Source organism: Ochotona curzoniae, unplaced genomic scaffold (assembly GCF_017591425.1).
Source record: "Ochotona curzoniae isolate NIBS_2020 unplaced genomic scaffold, NIBS_Ocur_1.0 scaffold_3835, whole genome shotgun sequence".
Taxonomy (NCBI): Eukaryota; Metazoa; Chordata; class Mammalia; order Lagomorpha; family Ochotonidae; genus Ochotona; species Ochotona curzoniae.
In genome coordinates, this window is record NW_024467114.1 from 18,487,703 (window position 1) to 18,509,169 (window position 21,467).

General features: G+C 42.2%; 1 protein-coding gene across 4 annotated transcripts in view; it reads left to right on the plus strand.

Moving 5' to 3' along the window:
- The first annotated feature begins 4,829 nt into the window (after positions 1–4,829).
- The window catches only part of VPS41 (VPS41 subunit of HOPS complex), a 132,304-nt gene continuing 115,666 nt past the window's right edge, over positions 4,830–21,467 (plus strand). For 2 of the 4 annotated variants that reach the window (XM_040964921.1, XM_040964923.1), the window contains exons 1-2: positions 4,836–4,886; positions 10,888–10,926. In XM_040964921.1, the coding sequence (XP_040820855.1) occupies positions 4,866–4,886; positions 10,888–10,926 (60 nt within the window). In that variant the 5' untranslated portion in view covers positions 4,836–4,865. Of the gene's footprint in view, positions 4,887–10,887; positions 10,927–13,004; positions 13,029–21,467 lie in introns of those variants that run through there. The other 2 variants (XM_040964920.1, XM_040964922.1) reach the window with 2 other exon arrangements.

The window sequence follows — 21,467 nt, forward strand, 5'->3', positions numbered from 1 at the left end:
AGAACTTTCTGTGTCCCTCCCTCTCTCTCTGTCACTGTGTTTTAAAAATAAATAGGGGCTGGCACAGCAGTATGGTAGGTTAACCCTCCACTTGTGGGACCAGAATCCCATATGAATGCCTGTTCTAGACCCACCTGCTCCACTTCCCATGCTAATGGCACAGGATAGCCCAAGACCTTGGACTTCTGTACCTACAGGTAAGTTTCAGAAGGAGCTCTTGGATCCTGGCTTTGAACCAGCTCAAATCTGGCCATTGCGGTCATTGGGAGAGTGAATCAGTGCATAGAAGATTCTTTCTCTCTCTCTCTGATTATCAAGTAAAATAAATAAGTCTTTAAAAATAAACACATCTTTTAAAAGAAATCGTGTTTTAGGACATTTTTTATTATGCTATTAGAAAATAAATATTTTAAAAATAAAAGAAAAAATGACCTTGAAATATGACTATATGAAGAAATCAGATGTCACAACATGTTGGCATGATTTTAACTTTTTAAAAAGAAAGTTTAAATAAAGAAAGGAAAGGAGAAAGAGAGAGAATGGAAAAGAGAACAAAAGAAGAAAAAAGCAAATAAGGAAGTGTAACACTGTGAATCTGCATGGAGTTTTGAGTGGCTTCTGGGTTATACATTGCAATTTTTACATTTTTCCCATTATCAAGAACATGTATGATTTTTGTTATCAGGAGAACAATATTCAAGAAAAGCTAGTGTAGTTGCCCAGGAAACTCTCTATAAGCTGTCTCCTAAAATGACATTTAGAATGGTAGATGGTAACAGGTTTCACTGGGTACAGTTTCTGAAAAACTGAACTACGAAATAAGCAGAGGCTTGATAACGCTGCTAAAGATAACATCAATATTACATAACGTATTTGGAGAGAAAGTTAATTAAAGCAGGCTATGATTATTGCTTGCAGGCAGTAGCATAATGTGCAATTTTGCTTGTTGTGGGCTGTCAAGAAGGACCTTTAAACTTAAAAAGCAGCAATCTAAGAAGGAATGAAAGCTATAGTTTGGGACAAGAATCTATAAAGTTACATCCATGTAACAGGGCTTTAGGGATGAAATTAAAAATTTTTCTATTTATTTAAGCTTATTTGGAAAGCAAAGAAAAAGACATAGACACACACATACATAAACTTTCCATTCACTGGTCACTTCCCATATGTCTACAACAGATGAAGTTGAATCCAACAGCCTCAAACTCCATCTCTATATTTATGTGGGTGGTAAAGACCCATGCACTTGGGCCATCCTCTGCTATTAGCAGGAATCTGAAATTTGAAATGCCTCCAGGACTCAGCCTAGGCACTCTCAGGTATAGGCATTCTGCCATGCGATGTGGGCATCCCAAGAAGAGTCTTAACTGCCTTGCCAAATGCCCGACCCTTGAACTTTTAACTTCTTATTTCCACATTACTGATTTTTCAAGTTTGCTAAATTTATTAATATTATTTTATAATGAAAGTATTAAAACCAAATGTGTTATTTATCAGTGACGGGTTATTATGATAAATAAGATGGCGATAGCTACTAAATTAGTAAACTCAGATTTACAAACAAGCTATTGAGACAGAGCCTTGAAACAATGAGCCACTCTATAAGGTGTGACACCTGCTTTCTGAAATCACTTAACAACGTGAGGGTCTATAGACAGAGTTGCAGAAGTTGAATCTTGCCTTTGCCTCTGTAACTTGAAGTTGAAAACATGAACTAATGTAATGACGTGTAAGGAACCAAAATAGATGATTTAATACAGGGTCAAAACCTGTTAGGCTGAACACTTTTTATACTTTAATGCACGTTCTTCTCATTTGGGGATAATATTAAAAATGCAATCTCTAGTTTTGTAAGTCTATTGGTCAGTCCTTAGTTCTTCAATTCTTACAAAATCCCAGGTGGTCTGCAACCCTTGCTTTGAGTAGTAGGATCTTACAGGACCTTCTAAGCAAGGAAGCCCCAAACTTCCATTTTGTAACAAAATCTTTGGGGCTGGAAGGTCACATGTGAATTTTATCCTTCCCATTGAACTTCCAGCTACTGTAGATTTTTTCCTCGATGCCATCTTTCCATATTTTTATTTCTTCACCTTTTGTGTCAGTGCAAAAAGGAGACAATATTGCATTCAATAGTCATCACATTTTATTATAATCAAGATAGTTATTTTATTATAATCAAGACAGTATCTTGAACAGGATAGAGTTAGGGATTTTCAGGTTGAGCAAACACAAACTCGGTAGCTGACTCTGTGTGTCTGTTCACTCAGGCCTCAAACATGTTCTTAGCAAAAGGGAAAGAGGAGAGGCTGCGCATGCTTCATTCCAGGAAACTAGAAAGGCCAGAAAGGGCCAGTGTGGTTGGCTTGTCTGCAGTCGACTATTTTCCACCAAGGAGTTTCTACAACCTGCGTGTCAGGTGAAATGGTTGTGGTCCTTAGAGAATTATAAAGAAATTCCATCCAGCATGTAAACCCAGGGAACTCCAGCCATCACGAAATGGAAAATGTGGTAAATTCAGCAATGAAATGGGGGGAGCAATCATGGTGAGGGGCTGACTGGGTTTCTCAGAGGGTCCCTGGAATATAGCTTTCAACCTGCTTCAATTTACAATCCTAACAGCAACACAGGGTCAAGTGACCATGGCCTGGGAGAGAACACAGTACAGCTTTGAAGGTGTTAGAAGAGAACAGAGTAGCCATGACATCCCTTGGTTGTGTAGCTCTCAAAGAGTTAAGAGCCCATCACTAGGCCTTCCACATAAACAAATAAATAAGTAGGGCCCACACACGATTGGGAAAGAAAGAATTTGGGCAGAACAAGAACAAGATTTTATTCCAGACTTCAGCTGTGATTTTCCCAGTTTTTAATCACTCCTTCTCAGGAGGTGCTGTCTGCCTTCTCACCAGAACAAAATTGAACAATAAAACAAAAACACCCCGGGGGAGAAGACGGTGGTAATAATCCTCCATTTTCCCACCTCATCCCATCACATCTATGTTTCACCAAAGCAGAAGAGATTGCCCAATTTGGAGAGGCCGTGGGTCTGGCTCATAATAGAAAAAGGGAAAATTACAGTGTGTGAGGAAAGACAGAAAAGTAGAAGGCCAGGCTTTTTTCTGTTTCCTGTGGAAGCTTAACTAGGGACTTCAACAGTTTCTTTGATGTAATGCTCTGGCTGAAACTTGGGGTCCATCACAAACAATGCATGGTCCTGGGCCGCTTCCCAAGATCTTAGACACTATTGAATTGGACAGGTAGATACTTAGAGCACTGGATGCTGTCCTATGGATGCCACAATGCCTTGGGGTTGATGATCTTTCATTTCCTTGTTGGCTGAGTATCCAACACAGTGCAGGAGGGATCTAAGTACCTTACAGGCTTAGGCACTGGGGTAGCACAAGAGTCTCAGAGATGACTCGGTCCCAGTTTTCAGAATGACAGAAAGGTTACATCGCTTTTCATTGGAGTTTGAAGAATGCACAGAGAGCTGAGTCTATGGCTTCCTGGCAGGTGTGATTCAAGTCAAGAAGGGCACAGAGGCATCCAGAAAGTGCTGCTCTCTGCCAGTCATTAGCTCCTCAGAAGAATGCAAAGAAGAAAATGCCTATCTCTGGGAAGGATAGTCTGAGGATTAGAAATGTAAGTTCAGACTGGCTCAGGAACATGGAGAAGGGATTAGTCATTTGCAGACTGAAGAAACGCAGTGTTGTCACAGGATTTACTGATCACAAATGTATATATTTTTTCTTTCTTTCTTCCTTCCATTTCCATCCACAAATTCGTTCTTCCTCCCTTCCTTTTATCTCTCCCTTTCTTCCTCCCTTCCTTTTATCTCTCCCTTTCTTCCTTTTCTTTCTTTCTCCCTCCCTTCCTTCCAGATCTGTATCTTTATTTAAATGACACATTGATACAAGGGGAGACCTTCTTTTCATTCCCCAAATGGCTGTGATTTCCAGAGCTGGGTCAGACTGAAGCTGGGAGGCTGCGATTCCATCTGGGTCTCCTGTGAGGATGGTAGGGTTCCCAGTACTTGGGACACTTTCTGTTGTCTTCCCAGGCACACTGTCAGGGAGCTGAATTAGAAGTAGAGCAGTTCACCCTGGGGCCAGTACTCCATGGAATGTCGACTTGGCATGTGCTGGCATAACCACTGAGTTACAACACCTTTCTTGAGAAGTGTTTATTCTGTCATATATATTTTCCTGTAGAAAAATACTCCACAAAACTCTAACAGATGCGTGAATCAAATGATAAAGATCTTTGTCAAAGCCAATGTTATATGCCAGATGTCACAATAAAGTAGCAAGCAGTAGACATCAAATAATATTATATGTTTGTTGGAGATAGATTGGCCTCTGGCTCTCTTAACTGCTAAGATTGTTTTATATTTGCTTAACATCCTTAAGAAACACAGCAAGAATGTGGTAGACTAAGCAGTAATTGTTAGTGACAGTCTTTGCCAGCAGACAGGGCTACTTTCTAACTTTAGTTCTTTCTCTGACTAGCTGGGTGACCTCTGAATTGCACTGTTCTTCCCTACAGGCTTGAATTTAGAGTGGGTGCTGCTGGGAGAATTAAATAAATCCTACAATGTTGTAAACCCAGAGTTTGATACATAGTAAGTGCTTAAAACATACTGCAATAATCGCAAACAACACAATAAGTCATATCATTAACAATGATTATTTTCAAATTCTCCGAAGTAAAGTTCCTTGGGCTTGGAGCAAACGAATACCATCAAGTTCACCGGCTAGACAAGAGGGCCCGCCTGGGTACGCATAAAACTACATTTCCCAGCATGCTACGGAAACGCAGCTCTGTTTTTGTTCACTTCCTGGTCTGTCATATGACTCGACGGCTTCACTATGGCGGAAGCTGAGGAGCAGGTAAAGGCTGCCACACTAGTGCAGGGCAAAAGGAAGGGGAGACCAGGGTGAGGTGGTTGGGCGTGCGGAGGTGCAGCGCGGTTGGAGGATCAGGCGGGTCTGCTGCGGGGCGGGGCCGCGAAGCCTCCTCTCGAGCAGCAGAGGGCCGGCGTGGACTGCCTGCTGCCGGGAAGGCTCTGGGGGCGATCGCCCGACACACCCCCCGTCCTTGGAGGCCGCCTTCTCTTGGGTCAGGTGCTGTGGCCTGTGACCGGGGAATTGTAGCGTGGTGGCCGACAGAGTTGCTCCAGGATCTTCCTGCGAGAGGCCTACCAGACGAACGAGCTGAGGTTTGAGTTTTAAGTGACAGGAGTATAAGTTGCTTTGCACTCCAAGGACAGAGTGGGGGCTGCTGTGCCAGAGGGTCGAGATAGTGGATGATGAGTTTTGTTGACGCAGACGCAGGTGTGGAGCAAAAATGCTTGTACTCCTGTGCTGGTTCCCATTTTTACCAACAGTGTGACTTTTCGTCTACTTCCTTAACTTTCAAAAGTAAGATACTAACAGAAAGATTGCGAGGTGGAGTTAATACATGAAGTTATTGTGAACTGTTACGCTCAGCAGTAAGTGGGATCATCTGTGGCTGGCAGGGCATGTGACAGTCAAGTTCAATCACGGGCCACAGGAGGCAGGGTGGAAATTAGTGATGGGCAGCTCAATTATTTTCATACAGCAGGAGTGGTAGCAGCCACAGGATGAAATGACAAAACACTAAAACAGAAGCAGATCAAAACTAGAACTTTGGGGCAGATCGTTCAAGTTTCTGTTTCCTCTGTCCTTGGAGTTTGATCTGGCTTTTCTTGCATCTTAACTGGATGCCCCGCGTCTTTAAAAAAGTGATTGGATGATGAGCCATTTACTGGTGGTAAGAGACATTAGTTCAGTATTTTGTTTACCATCTGTAACGTACTTTATTTTCACTTCATAATGACAACTTGCCTGGCGTATGTTGGATATATGCCAATAACGAGGCAGGATGGCGCATATCACGACTCTCACAGCTTGGTTTGATTAAGATGAGATTGTTCTCAGCATGGTCTTCAGTTCATGTTGCAGTGTTATTGTTTTGTGGTTTGCTTGGAAAGCAAATACCCAGATTCCCTTTCTTAGAAATGATGTAGTAGCAGGAGTTGCACTTAGTAGTAGCGTTTTCTGCTGATAAAGTGTTAGGCAAAGCCGTCTGATATAGGAAGATTCATAGAAAGTTGGAGATGTAATAAGAAGGTATCACATTTGTGGAGCACATTGCAGTTTAAAGACCCTTTCCCATGGCATTTGGTTTTGCAAAGGTATTCTGTGAAGTAACATGCGTCTCAACTTCCTTTTATTCTCCTTTTACACAAACATTTTGCAGCACCATTGTAATGGAAATTGGGACACTTTCTCCCCAAATCTTCCAGTGGCCTCTCATGCCACTGAGGAAAAGGCAAAGCCTTTCCAAATATGTTTCCCCGCAGAACCTTGCCCAGTCAACCCTTGCTTGCTTTTTCTAACCTCATTTGCCATTACTCCCTTGCTGCCGCTCTACATCAACTATCCTGGCTTTCTTGATGGTACCACCGCAGGGCCTGTGTCCATGGCACTCCCGGTCATGGTCTTTGTTATTTATCTTTCTCCTTACTGCCTTTGTGTCTCTGTCCAGGTGTTGTTTTTGAGAGATACTTCCTCCTACCATTCTTTGAAACCTTCTTGCGCCTCTCCAAGGACATACTGGGTTTAACATTTTTGCTGAGGTTTTTCTTCTTTCTGTATACGCTCACCGTTAGTATGTCAAACTCCATCATAACAAGGATTTGTTCCCTGCTGACTGTGCAGTTGGCACCTAGCATTTTGCTTGGTGTTCAATTCAGTGTGTTAGCAAATTGATACTCAAGACAATTTGAATAGTTTGAATAATTTGCTCAAGTTTGTGTCTGTAAATAGTCTCTAGTTTTCTGTCTTCAAAGTTCATGATTTTTGCAACACTTTTGCCTTTTAAAATATGTGTAAGAACCCAAATCTAAATTATTTTTTGCTTCCTGAAAGAGTTAGGTGTGACACCTGTAACACCTGTTATCCTACCCTGGATGCTGTAACAACCACTACCCCATTGAAGCGGGCATTTGCCTTCGCAGTGATGTCTGTGTCTTCCTTAAAAAATATTTTGTCTGCTGTCAGTGACAAAAAGAAGCAAACATTGTTAAGTGGTGCTGTTTGTTTTTTCAATAATTGCACCAATAATATCTGTTCTGTATTGATGAAGAACGATCAGGCTTTTTTATTGGCTTGAGCAGTGCATCTTGAGTTTCACTGTGGGAAGCCTTTAAAACCTAATGAAGATGGAAGGCCGTTAGAACACAATGTTTTGAATGCTGAAAGTACACAAGAGTGAGTAAATCAAGTTACTAAGAGTGCAATTTTGCTTCCCTGAACGTTTTACATAATCAAGATACAATCTTTTCTTTGTGAATGCTTCAGCAATTGAGATGTGCAACAAGTACAGCAGGATAGGTCATGGGCTAAGGCCAAGGAAACCTTTCTTAATCCCACATACTGTAAATGCAGACAACCCTCCAAGATGTGCAGTGCAAAATGAAAGTTTGCCCAAAGATTGTGTTCTTTTTTTGATTGCTTGGTCCTCCTTAAGTGACCTTGGAATGAGTGAGTATAAAACAGTTCATTTAACGTAAAGCTAAAATCACTTTCTGGATGTAATAATAACAGCAACAGCAAAATTAAAATTTATTATTATTAAAAAGTATTCAGATTGATGAAGACTCACTTTTGCGAAATAGGATATATTTTTGTGAAATTACACTGTACTTATTTTACAGTTCTCAGAAGGAATGGATACTTATGTTCTTTCTGGAAATCTTCCAGCCAACGGTTTTGCTTAGCTCCAAAAAAGATGTATAGCTGGCCTTCATGATTCACACATGCTCACTAGGGATTGTCCGTGCCTGTCCTCCAAATACCATTCTGCTTGTAGTCGGTGTGTTGGTGTGTTTGTCTTATCTCTTCTACAAGTTATTGAGTTCTCATGAATAAGGACAAGAGTTGGCCCTGTCTCTGTCTCCCACAGGGCTCGTGCTTCCTGCGGACACAGCCTGCTTAGTGATAAAAAGCTTGAATGCATTTATTAGGGAAGAGAAGTCTTCTGGATTGTTAGATTGTCATTAGGCTCAGCAGAACTTAGTTGATCTTACTTGAAACTTTTGAAAAGTTGTTAGTTGAAATGGAACATGAATTTCCCTACATTCCTTTGTCCTGTCAGCTCCCTGTGGTACTCTTTCATCTCTTCCACTCAGCTGACCCTAGGCCTGGTCCGTTAAAGTGAACAATCCTTGCCCAAATAGGAGGGTTTCTACTCTGAGTTCTCTTGTGCATTTTATATGTCAGACAAATTCTATTTTTAATGTAGATTGTATATACACTATCAAAAGGCACATTCATGACAATGTGTACCCCATGTGTTATGCATAAAATAGAAATCAAGTCAACACATTTGAATACCTCAGTTTCCTCCCCAGCAAATTGGGGATTTTTATCCCCCCAAGGACCTGGCTAGGTAACCTGGTGGCTAAAGTCCTCGCCTTGCATGGGCTGGGATCTCATATGGGCACTGGTTTGTACCCTGGCCCTGTTTCCCATCCAGCTCCCTGCTTGTGGCCTGGGAAAGCAGTCGAGGATGGCCCAGAGCCTTGGGACCCTGCACCTGCTTGGGAGACCCGGAACAGGTTCCTGGCTCCTGGCTTTGGATTGGCTCAGTTCTGGCCATTGCGACCACCTGGGGAGTGACTCATCAGATGAAGGATCCTGAAGTTTCCCATTTCTCCCTTAAGTCCTGTTTTCCTATCCTAGCAAACTGTGTGCATATTGGAAATTCTGAGAACTGGAGAAAGGTCCTTCTTTAGGTTTTTGGTTTTTTCTTCAGGCTTTTGTAGCCTGAGCTTTTGGTGTGATCCAGAAAATCAAGGACAGTATGTAGTAACTTTTTCCTTGTTTTTTTTTTTCCCTCTGAATGTTATAGTTTCAGGTCTTACATTTAGCTCTTCCCTTCCCCTACCGCCATTCTGAGGTGATTTTTTTTTTTTAAGTTTTATTTACTTTTGCTGGAAAGACAGATACACAGAGAGAAAGAGATACAGAGAAAAGGATCCTCTGTTTGCTGGTTCCCTCCCCAAGTGGCCAAGCGATTCCAAGCCAGGAGCCAGGAGTTTTCCTCTGGTTCTCCCAGTTGGGTGCAGGATTCCAAGACTTTGGGCAGTCCTCGACTGTGTTCCCAGGCCGCAACCAGGGAGCTGGATGGGAAGTGGAGCAGCTGGGATATGATATGAACCAGTGCCCATATGCATATGCAAGATGAAGATTTAGCCACTAGGCTGTCGCACCAGGCTCTCTGAAGTGATTTTTCAATATATCGTAGGATAAGGGCCCTGTTTCATTCTTGCGAGTGTGGAAATCAGTTTTTCCTAGCAGCACTTATTGCAAAGACAATGCCTTTCCCATTGTGTCTTCCTGATAGTCTTGTCAAAACTTGGTTGATTGTATGTTTGGACTTATGGCTGGGTTCTCTGTTTCATTGGAAACAGTGATTACTGATATTATATAATAGAAGAATTGACTGTAAGGGAAGCAAGCCAGGGAACTGGGCTCATTAATGCAGAGGGTAGGTGCGCTGCATGCCGTTAACTGACCAGCAATACTGTCAAGCAATAGATAGGAATTTTTAAAGTGTGTTGCTGATGCTAAGAACAGAACGTTTCTGTAGGTACGTGTGGCTATAAACTAATCCGAACTTTGACAGGCCAGCATCGGGGCTTAGTTAAACAGGCTGCATTAAAATGTGGGGGAGATTCTCATATTCATTATGGTTGTAATGAGAGCAAAATTCTTAATTGTGGTTAACGTTTATCCCCATTTTAAAAGTGATCTTTGTCTAGGAGTAGTCTGCCACTTAACAGGCTCTTAAAGCTTTTCATTGAATGGAATGAGAGTGTTTTTGTTTATATTTACCCCAGTACTCAGCTTGTCTTGAATAACACAAGTGTATGTTTCTGACTCTTCTTTAATGCGTTTATTTTTTCTTAGAAAAATACTAGCTATGTTGAAAATGTCCTTGCCTCATTTTTTTTTTGTGTGTGTGTGGTTGTTTGTCCTTTGTTTATCTCAGGGATTGTTGTAAAATGCTTACTTTCAGTGTCAGCATATTAGTTGTAACCTTTTATTGCTATTGATATCTATAAGTACGTTAAGTAAATCTTCATTTTGCTGACCTCTTTGAGGATGCGTAGCATCAGCAGATTCTGTCTTTCAGTGGACAGGTGAGAGATTAGCAGGATCTAGTCAATTTTTCCCTTTTTGCTTTGTTTCCTCCAACGCAGCAAGATTCATTGTCTAGCAAGAGGGAAACCGTGTTAAATGGCAGAATTTGTCTTAAGGTTGATGGTTTAAAGACTGCATGTAAATCACACAGCTTGTTTGCACAGGATGGGCTGGATAACGGTTTGGGAGGATTCTTTTGTTGTTTTTTTAAAGACAATCATTTCGACTCAGTGAGATAGATAGCATAATAATTAATAGCACAGGAGCTTTCCCATGTGAAAATTGGCTTATAGATAACTTGAGATGGCAGTATCCTCGTCTCTTTGATGTCAGGCTATGTTGCCACATGGATTTTCCTTGTTAGTCAGGCAATATCTTCCAGTGACCAGGTTATTGGCTCCTGGGCTAATTCTAGTTCCCTTGAGCCATTTGAGGACTGCTTGAGGGAGGTCAACTGAAATGTGGATCCTGAAACACCAGGGTAACCATGTTGGGGGCAGCCAGGCCTCTAGAAGGCACACTTGAGTGAGAGGCTATGGAGTTCTCTGCTGTGCAGTAGCCAATGGCCTTTCAGCATCGGGCAAATGGGTGTTGGTGGTGGGGACTGTCCCTTTGCAAATGTTTCTCTTCTGACATTTCCGCCCTTTGTGCTTTGTAGGATTCTGGGTCTCTTGAGGAATCCACAGATGAGTCTGAGGTAAGTTGGTGGCTCTGGAGCCTTGGAATTTGTAACTAATCATGTTATTTTATCTTGGGCTTTTTCTGTTCAATGCAGCATTATTCCCAGCAGTGGGAAACTATGGAGTGATAAAGCAGGGCCATGGAGTTTCACTGAATGGAATGATGAGCCACGCCAGTGGTCTTTAACAGTAGTAAATAGATAACCTTAGAAAAATAAACACAGGGCCAGTATCAAGGCGTAGCCAGTAAAACCACTGCTTGCAACACCAGTATCTCATATGGATGTCAATTAGCATACGGGGTACTGTACTTCTGATCCTGCCCCAGCTGTAGATCTGAGAAAAAGCAGCAAACGATGCCCAAATGTCTGGGTTTCTGCTCTTCCTGTAGGAATCCACATAAAGCTCTGTCTTGGCCCTTGTAGCCATTTGAGAAGTGAACCAGTGGATAAAATATCCCTCTCTTACTCCTCTCTAGTAACACTCTGTAACTCTTAATTTCAAAGCAATGAGTCGTTTAAATTGAAGAAATCAGCCCACAGAAAAGAACAAGAAACAATATTTCTAGTTATGGATAAAAGTTTATCACACTGAAGTGTAGTTTTTATTTGTGACCCCAGTCACGATGGTCTGTTAAATTGGTATGTTATGAGTTTTGTTTGCTTTTTCATAGAAAAGGTGGGAAAGATGGGTTTGTGCATTTGCTATTAGAAAGCATCTTTTGTATTTCTGGTAGTTTAACATTTTCATTACTCCGGATCTCCTGATGAGGCTTTTCTGAGATGCATATAGGTAGAGTAACCTATGTTATTTCCTAATCCAGTATTAACAAACCGTTTCAGATCACCACTCATTTTTGGGAATCTCTAGTTCACTGAGATCTGTGTGTTCGCAGACTCATGTTGTGGTATGAGAGGTCATCTTGATCATGTTAGGGTGTGAGAGACCTGCCTGGGAATTTTGCCGATAGTGGGGATATTGGCAGCTACTTCAATGTTAATCTTTTTTTTTACCTGTCAGGTAGGTGTTAAACAGATCACACGGAGAACAAGTGAAAGCACCCACAATGCAAGCCTTCAGTAAAATTAGGAAGCAGGGAGTACTGTGCCTTTTTGTGAGTGGGAAAATAAGCATCTGAAACCAGCAGAGCCAGCCCCAGAGCTGACTTGGGAGTCACATGGAGACTGGGTGTAGGTTAAGCCCGGGGAGTGGCACAGTGTCCATCTGTTGCACCACAGTGCTTGGTTTCAAGTCCTGGCTTTGCATCCCAGTCCAGCTTCCTTCTAATGTACCCCTCAGGCAGCAGGTGGTGGCTCATAGTATTGGTCCATGCCAGCTACAGGGGAAACTGAATTTAATTCTTAGTTCCTGGTTTTTGCCTTTCACAGCCCTGCTACTGTGGGCGTTTGGGAAATGAACAAGAGAATCTCTGCATCTATAGCTCTGCCTTTCTAATAAACAGAAAATACATTGAGAACAATCATCCTCAGGGGAAGGTCCACAGACTGGGGAAGTGTTGGAGCACCTGTGAAACCTGGTGGATTCGAGGAGCTGAGGGGAAAGGGTATGATGGGCTTATTTCTGGGAGAGGTGGGGAAGGAAAGGACAAAGCAGAGGAAACCAGGGGTCCCCAGAAACAAAGCTCATTAAGCTCGGGAGACTCACCTGTGCTTTGTGCCCACCACCAGAGGAAAAGGTGCCACTTATAAAAGAAAACACGTTGTAAAAAAAAAAATCTCTAACTCAGAAACTTAATAAATCACAGGTTCTGCCTCACATTTCTTCAGAGAGGCAGCTGTTGTTGCTATCTAGGAAAATCCAAGATATTTAAAACCAAACTGAAATAGGCAGGAAACTATACAAAGCTGCAGTAGCAAGAAAACAGAAAGCCGGAATTATAAATGTTTTCAGTCCCAGGAGCCAGTGTTTAGCTTAGCAATTAAGATTCTTTGGTTCCCCTGGGGATGCGTGGATTTGATTCCTGCCTCTGACTCTTCCAGCCTCTTGGCAGTGCAGGCTGTGGCGGGCTGCGGTGGTAACTCATGTCATTGAACTCCTGCTACTCAAGTGGAAGACTTGGAGTGGGTTTTGGCCTTACCCTGGCTCAACCATGGTCACTGTGAGCATTTGGGGAATAGACCAGTGGATTCCAGCTCTATGCCTGCCTGTCTGTCTCTCAAATAAATTTAAAAGCAAAATGAAAGAAATTTTCAGCAGAAATTAATAATACAAAAATCATGAGTTGAATACCTTAAAACATGTAGTTGCAGGTAGGACCAAAGACCTTACTTTGCAAATTAAAAACTCAAAATAGAGTTGAATGAATGAAAAAAGTCTAGGAAGTTAGGAAATGAAAGGTGATGAAATTTTGGAGAAAAATGATAAAGAAAAGTGGACGTTTTCAAATTGAGGATTCAGACCCAGAGGATGAGCTGTCTTGCGCACTAAGCGGATCAGCGGCACATGTCATACGCACTTGCTGTTTGCAGCATTTCACCACTTAGCTTTGGTGCCTTCTGCTTGGATGGAACTGAAGGACTGGAGTTGGATCTGCGGTCCGTGTCTCTGTTGTTCCTCGTACCTTTTTTTGTGGCCTTGGCATAGCATCTCCAGTGTCCTCATGAGATAAGTGAAGGCTTGCTTGCCCTGTATGATTGCTGTGAGGATGGCAAAGATCAATGTTTGTAAAGCAAGTGATGCAGTACATAGAGAGGCCCTTGAGATGTTGGTACTGGTTTTAATTTGATTTACTGATGTTTTGTCTTTTTTTTTTTTAATGATGTATTTATTTATTTGAAAGGGAGAGTTAGAAAGAGAGAGATTGAGAGAATAGGTATCTTCTAACTGCTCCTTCATCCCCAAGTGGCTGCCCAGCTTCCTATCCAGCTCCTTGCTTGTGGCCTGGGAAAGCAGTCGAGGACGGCCCAAAGCCTTGGGACCCTGCACATTAGTGGGAGACCTGGAAGAAGTTCCTGGCTCATGGCTTTGGATTGGCTCAGCTCTGGCTGTTGTGGTCAATTGGGGAGTGAATCAATGGACAGAAGATCTTCCTCTCTGTCTCTCCTCCTCTCTGTATATCTGACTTTGCAATAAAAATAAATAAATCTTTATTAAAAAAAGAGAGACACAGGAGCCTTAAGGGATAACTGGATTATGAGGACTGAGCCAACACAAATGGATGGATTCATGCTGTTGCTGAGAGAGTTGAGTTGTTCTGGAATCAGGCTCAGCCTGCTTTTGCTCTCCACGTGTGCTGTCTTGCCACGTGATGCCTTCTGCCACGTCACAGCACAGTGGGAAGACACTTGGATACAGCCCCTCTAGTTTGGACTTCCTGTTCTCCAGGACTGTGAGCCAACCAAAGAACTTAACGTTTACGGATGACTTCGTCCATTGGTATTCTGCTATTGTAGTACAGAATGGACTAAGATACAGAAGGAAAAACAAAACTTAGGATGTTGTGTTAAGATGCACAAGGTGAGCTGACTGTCAGTGGATTTGAAGCCAGGAGCCTGACCCCACAGCCTGGACTCCTAACTTGCGGTTAGAATGTCTCCAGCTTTACTGTAATTAGCTAGTTACATCTGACTCTTTCTCTGGACCTTTGTAGAATTGGAAAGGATTTTTTTAAAAAGTCTTCCTGAGAAGTCCTGCCTACGTTTAATGTGAGGAATTGGGAAACACTCACTGTGTGCTGTATGTTGAGTGCTTTACAGTGATGGTCTTGTTTCCTGCGTACCCATAGTCCTTCCAGGTACTGTGTATTAGTCAGGAGGTACTGGTTGTGCTAAAGTAACACGGCCCAAAGCTGTAGTAGTTTAACATGTTACAGAATGATTTCTGAATAGAACCAGTGATGCAAGGCAAGGAAACAAAGGCATCAGCACTGGAGAAATGTCATCATATTCTGGTAGGTTCTTTTGTGTTCCTGGAACATGAGTAATATGCTGGACTGGAAAGCAGCTCTGCCTCACAGAGAGCTGTTTTCCCATTTTTTTTCAAGTTCAGTTTACTTTGAAGCGGTTCTTGGTGTATTATGTACCTAGAAGTATATCCTGCTTTCTCAGAAGAGCTTAGTGGATTGTATGAAGAATGTTGCAGCGGAAACATCCAATTGTTACTCCAGCTTTTGCAAGATTACCCTCAAAAAGCAAAGTAAATAGGGAAAATGCATCCACTGAGGAGGAGTGGCATGGTAAGGGAGCACCAAATGGATGAGAGCTCTGGTGGCACTTGGAGGTTTGTAAATGCGATTCAATAGCCAAGATGTATTCGACCCGCACTGCGTTCCATTGAAGCAGATTGCTGGCACATTGCATTACTCAGCACCTGGGCCAAGGCATGCATGAGTGGCGCAATGGGTGTCACCTCTGTCTTTATCATTTGTGTTACCATCATTAATAACTATGTCTTCTAATGAGATGTGCCTTTAGATCTGGTTTTGTTCATTGAAGTCCTGCAATTAGGAAGCCTTACTATGTTAGTTTAGATATGTAATTCGTAATAATAAAGAAAAGACAAATAGCTGAAACTACTTAAAATAAACCAGTATGTTACTTAGTTTGAATGGGAAGTTATTCTTGAAATAAAAGACCATGTCTCTGTGCCCAGGCCACAGGCCAAGTTCTTTTTCAGTCTTGTTAAAATGAAAGCAGTCATTAGGAGATGGCTTTTTAGTCAGAAAATGTATCCCATGAACATAATTTAGCTACCTTTTCTAGTGGGTACAGTAGTATGAATCTTTTATTGAAACTTAGATTGATTCTTTACATATATTAATTTTAATAAACAAATCTAAAGCAACCACTAACTAAAATGGTAATGTAGCCTGTTTTGAGATGGATTGCTGAAAAAAGTGGAGTATGAGGTTATGATGTTTCATCCTTCCAGATAGTCCATAGTTTAAGAACTTGCTCTTTCATTTAATGAGCTATTAATATTAACCAGTTCTGTGTCTTGTTGCATCAGCCAGGAATGGATAAACATTCCTTTGAAGCATATAGTATAAAAATTATATGTTTAGAAACTTGCTGGATGCAATATTTTTGGAGGTGTGTTTCTTCTGTTTGCTAGAAATTGAAAAGATGAGAATGACTCCTTCTGGGATCATGTACTCTTGAGCAGAATTTATAATTTTACCACCAGGGGAAGAATTTATTTCTGTAGTCCAGAATTGACTGGTGATTAAGTCCATGCACTCAGCAAATCTTCGTTGAAGATGATTGTCCAAACGCTAGGATATACAAATACTTGCTGATAAGGTAGGGAGTAAACAAAATCACGTTCATGTATTTCAGGTGATAGTAAGCATTGTGGAATGAAGGAATAGTGTTGGGTAGAAGATGGAGCCAGCTAAGGAGCTGCCGGATAGTAGGCACTGCGCCGCCCACCTGGGGACCTGTGAGTCAGTGTCTGAGGAAGTGTTTGCAGTGGTGTGCAGGGTTAGAGGAGAAGCAAACGCCGTGCCTTGAAGTGGGTTCACACTTGGTGTCTGTGAGGATGAGAGCATGGCCAGAGCAAATTGACAGGAAATCATCTCTGGGAAGTCACGGGCAGCGAAGGGAGAAGAGCCTGCAGGGCCATGTGTGGAGTGTGGTGTTTTACTGTAGGAGAGAGGCCGATGGAGGATCCTTGTTTTGATGAGATTACTCTGGATGCTGTTTTGAAAGAAGTCTGAAGGGGCTAAGCTGAAGCAGGGATGGATTAGGAGGCGTTGATAGAACTCTGACCACAGGTGAGGAAGAATTTAAGGGGCTTTGTAAAAAAATTTTTTAGCCAGCGGATTTCTTGCCTGGAATGTAAGGTTGCCAGTGAAAAACAAGGAAGAAAGAAGAACAGTTAGAAAGCAGTTCTGTTAACTCAGGGAAAGACACTGCCTGTAACTTATTATGGAACTGAGGAGAAGGTGGTGGTGGTAGGTAATAGGTCACAAGTTCCATTTTGGATCTTTGAAGTTAGATTATCAATTAGACTTCCCGGGAGAGTTAGCTCCTAGGTAGTTGGATAAATAAGGTTATTTCAAGGCTGGGCTGGAGGTAAGATTTTGTGAGATAGCATTCACATGATCTCTAAAATCATGAAACTGAGTGAGCTCAGTCACTTGCATGGTCAAGGATGGAAAAGATGCCCCATGCCTGGACACCAAGAGCTGCTGCATGTTCTAGAAGTCAGCAGGGAAGGCTAAGCAGGAGTAACTGTGAGGCAGGAAGAGAGGCAGTGGACCATGGTGGCCCAGAAACTCTGGGAGGAAGGGCGTGCGCACTGTGTCCATGGCGTGGGAAGAGGAATGTGATGAGGTATATGGATTTACTCAGATCCGCGTGGAATTAGCTTGAGAGGCTGAGCTGGCAAAAATCTCTTAGAAGTCTTCGGAAATTCTTGCACTGTGCATTATAAAATGATGCAATCTGGAATGCAAATGAGGGATGCATTTATGAAACAACTTAAAGCACGTGTGTCTTGTCTTTTGTGTGGCGTTAGAAGGTATCTGAGAAGTGTGCTGCCACTGCTGCTGTGTTGTTTTGTTGTTGTTCATGTCTGTGCCAGGCATGTTCCCAGCACCTAGCAGAGCTGTTTGTGAATGAATGAGTGGATTGATTCCCTTAATCCTCATACGAAATACATGTTGCTGGCATTGTGTCCTTATTTTTGTGGATAATTGAAAAGGGCTTTGAGAGGGCCCTTTATCATATAGACACCAAAGACTATCACTGGCTTCCCGAGTCAAGCTGAGAACTGTCTTATCCCAAGCTGTGTCCTCCGAGGGATCACGATTTAATTAAGGAACAAGCACCTGAGAATTGTCTCATAGCATTGGACTTGACTAGAGAGCACCCTACTCTTTAGTCCTCCATGACTTTTCCCCCTTCTGTTCCTTGAGTTAGTAAGAAGTGGAACAATAGTCCCCAAAGATGGTTGCATCTGAATCCCTTGAACTTGTGAACATATGTCATGTCACAGGGCAAGGGAGAATAAAGGTTGCTAATCCATTGGCTTTAGGATGGAGAGATTGTCCTGGATTGTCTGGGGCAAGGTTGGTGTAATGATAAGAGGAACAGGGGAATGAGAGAGAAGGTCGGTGAAGTGAGGTGGGGAGGGCTCAGCCTGCTCCTGAACTGGAAGAAGTGGTCAGTAGCCAGGGAACATAGGCTTGACCTGCAGGCTGGCCAGGACAAGGAGAGGAATGCTCCCTGAGTGGCTCCAGAAGGAGGTCACAGTCACTGCCAGGATTGTGACTTCAGCCCAGCTGTCTGTGTTGGGTTTCTCAAAGAGCTGTGAGAAAGCTCTGTGTTGTGTTGTCATAAGCCACTCAGCAGGAGAGGCATGTTTTACAGTAGCGAAAGGGAACAAAGGCAGTCAAAATTATTGCTTAAATGACTGAGACTTAATGGCCTGGTTTTACACTGAAGCCAGGAGCTTCTTTGGGTCTCCCACATGGAGCTGAGCACTTGGGCTGTCTTAGGCACATTAGCAAGGAGCTAGATGGGAAGTGAAGCTGTGGGGGTTCGAACCCATGGGCACAAGGAATGCCTGTGCTCCAGGCAGGAGCTTAACTGATTGCACCACAGTGCCAACTCCAAGATCTTTATATTTCTCACAGCATCTCCTAAACTGTTTTCTTCTATAATTTTAAAAACTTTCCTGTAAACTATTTCAGACTGGGCAATTGTGGGATGATTCTTGGGAGCCTTTGTGGAGTGCTCCGTAGGTAAACCTTCAGGGGACAGGATCCTCAGAACGAGGTCATCTCCGCTGGACAGGGGAGGGTAGGAGATGGAGGAGTGAGTGGGACTGGACCATCCTCACTCTTGCCAGGGTTGGGCTGCTGCTTCTCACCTCTGTTCCTGAGCGAGACAGCAAAGCCTGCTAAGGCCTCTGTGGATGCTGCAAGTAGCTTGCTCCAAGCTTCTCTGCTGCAGGCTGCTTCTGCACAGCTGCAGGGTCCTCTCCACATTCTGGGTGGTTCCAGTCACTTCCAGAGTCTCTTAGTTGGGGATGTTAATTTCTGGAATCCCTCTTTCCTCTCCTTTTGATCACCCTCAGGAGCTGGGGCAGCACAGCAGCAGCCCAGGCAAGCTCTGCTTAGCAGACGCTTGAGTTGACCACACGAGCAATGATGTATTTATGACCTTTTCCATGTTCTTGCTTTTTGACTTTGACCAGAACTTGCAAATTGCTTTCTAAGAAAACAAAAAAAATGGGAATTGGCACCTGTGGGCTGCTTTCTCTTGTTGATGGGAACACTGCTCTTACTTGGTTGCCAAGTGTCATATTGGCTTCCGATTTCAAATATTCATCCCCAGCTCTTGATTCTCAACTCTTTTGGAGAAAAATCTCTGATTTCTTGAAAGCTTCCCTTCTTCTTCTTCACTTACCCACCCCCTTTTTTCTAATCAGAACGGAGTGTTGAACTTTATAAATGTTTCCTCAGTTTTCGATGTTCCAGTGGTTTTTCTTTGACCATCAAATCATGATGCCAGATTTCTTAATAGCCAGTCTGTATGTTTCTGCAATACTTCATGTTAAATATTTTCTGTTGATATATGCTGAATTTGGTATGTGACCTTCCATGTAGAGTCCTTACATGAACTGAATGACCCATCCAGAGATGTTTCCCTTTGGTATGCTCTTTGGCAAGGCTTTTTTGTTTGAGTGACAGATTGGGAGTTTAGATATCAGGATAACGCTACCTTGTAAAATGAAGTGGGAATTTTTTGTTTTCTTACCAGGGTATGGTTTTTTTAAATACACTTCATATTTAAGAAGTACTAATGCTTGGATTTACTGATTTTGTTTTCTGAAATTTTAATTCATTTTTTGCCTTTACCATTTCTCTATGGGAATTGTTGAGAGTTTATTAGAGGATTTGGTGAAGGTGGCCAGCAAGGTACACCTCTGTCCTTGGAACGTGCACGGTGCGATTAGAAATGCCTGGGAGGAACTTTGGCCTTGGAAACAGTAGTTTCCAACCTCAAGCTCTTTCCTTTTTCCTCTTGTTATGTACACACTAGAAATAAATGTCAATTTTTCAGAAAATTAGGTTTGTAGGACTTTTATTTGCAATTGCAACTGCAAGATGATAAGAATTTTGTTTCTGTATGTTCGTCCATAACTGCAATTTACACTATTTCAGATAGCCACCCCCCTTCTGGTTGGTGTCATCACCTCTGTGCCTCCATTCTCTTCCATTCATCTGTCTCCTGTAACTTGTGGTTTGGAAGATCTCTGAGGTTCCTTTCAGTGGTTAGTCTGTGATTTAGATATCCTTGTGTGGAGCTCTCAATGAGAATGTCTTAGAAAAGCTGCTTACTAAACTTGCTCTGTTGTTCCTGGGGACGTTTGTTTTCACTGGTCTTTATTAGCTACCCACAGTTTTGTTAGGTGAAGTTCGGAACAATGAAAAGGCATAAACCCTGCTACGAAGGATCTTGTGACCACCCTGAGATATTGGGAAGAAAGGAAAAAGAGGGTTATGTTAGCTTTAGTGGTGGAAATTGTCCACTTGAATGGCATAGCTTGGAGATTGGTGAGGTTATTCCATATGGCTGGAAGGAAATGAAAAGCTTATTTGCTTTTCTCATTTTTCCCCTCCTCTCTATATTCTTTTCGCTTTCCCAATATAAAATAAATGATGAGAGTTGATCCTGTTTATGGTATGTGGCTTAGGGCATGGGAACCTTCACCTTATTTTTTTCTTTCTTGAATTGGACATGAAATTCTGATACTACAGGGCAAAGGAGAGACCAGGGTTTATGAAGACTGCATATCTTGTGAATCTTAAGTAGAGCTCTTCAATTATTAGAGGCTCAACTTTTTCTCACTTTTCTGGTCAGAGTGTTAACGATTCGGAAAACAGCTTGAAGAGATACCAGTCTAGTTCAGTAGAAGCAGATGTTGAACTCTAGCTTTAAAAACAATATTGATTTTTGCAATAATACAAGTTTTAGAAAACTTATGGTAATATGTTAAATGTGTGTGTTTTCCCCAGTAATAGTTTTTCTTTGTAGCCTTTCATGGTCACAGTAATCCTGTGCTGTGTTTTTATTTACTGTCCCTCCCTCCCATTCTACACATGCAGAGACTGATGCTTTGGAAGGGAGGAGAGGGGATTTGAATCTTCTGCAGCTTATTTTCTTCTCTCCCCATTCAAATGAATATCGATTTCTTTGGTGAAACCTAGATTATCACAAGTTTTGTGACTGAGACTTTCTTACCCAACATGACAACATTTCCCTTTGTTATTCAGTTGTCTTTGAAACAGTTTTATGTGTACTAGTTTGTCTGGTCAAATTTATTTAACCTGGGATTCCTCAACTCTGAGCCTGTTGCTGTTTTGGTGGCCACCTAATCTTTCATCTGGGAGAGTGTTTTGTTCATTATAGGTTGTATAACATCGTTCCTGATGCCTGCCTGCTGGATGCCAGTAGCACAGAGCCTCTCCCCTATTCAGTTGTGACTGCAGAAACGACACATTGCCAAACACCATTCCCAGTTGAGAACCACTTATTTAACCACAGGGTTTTCCTGCTTTAGAAAAATGAAAAATGGAGATGAATAG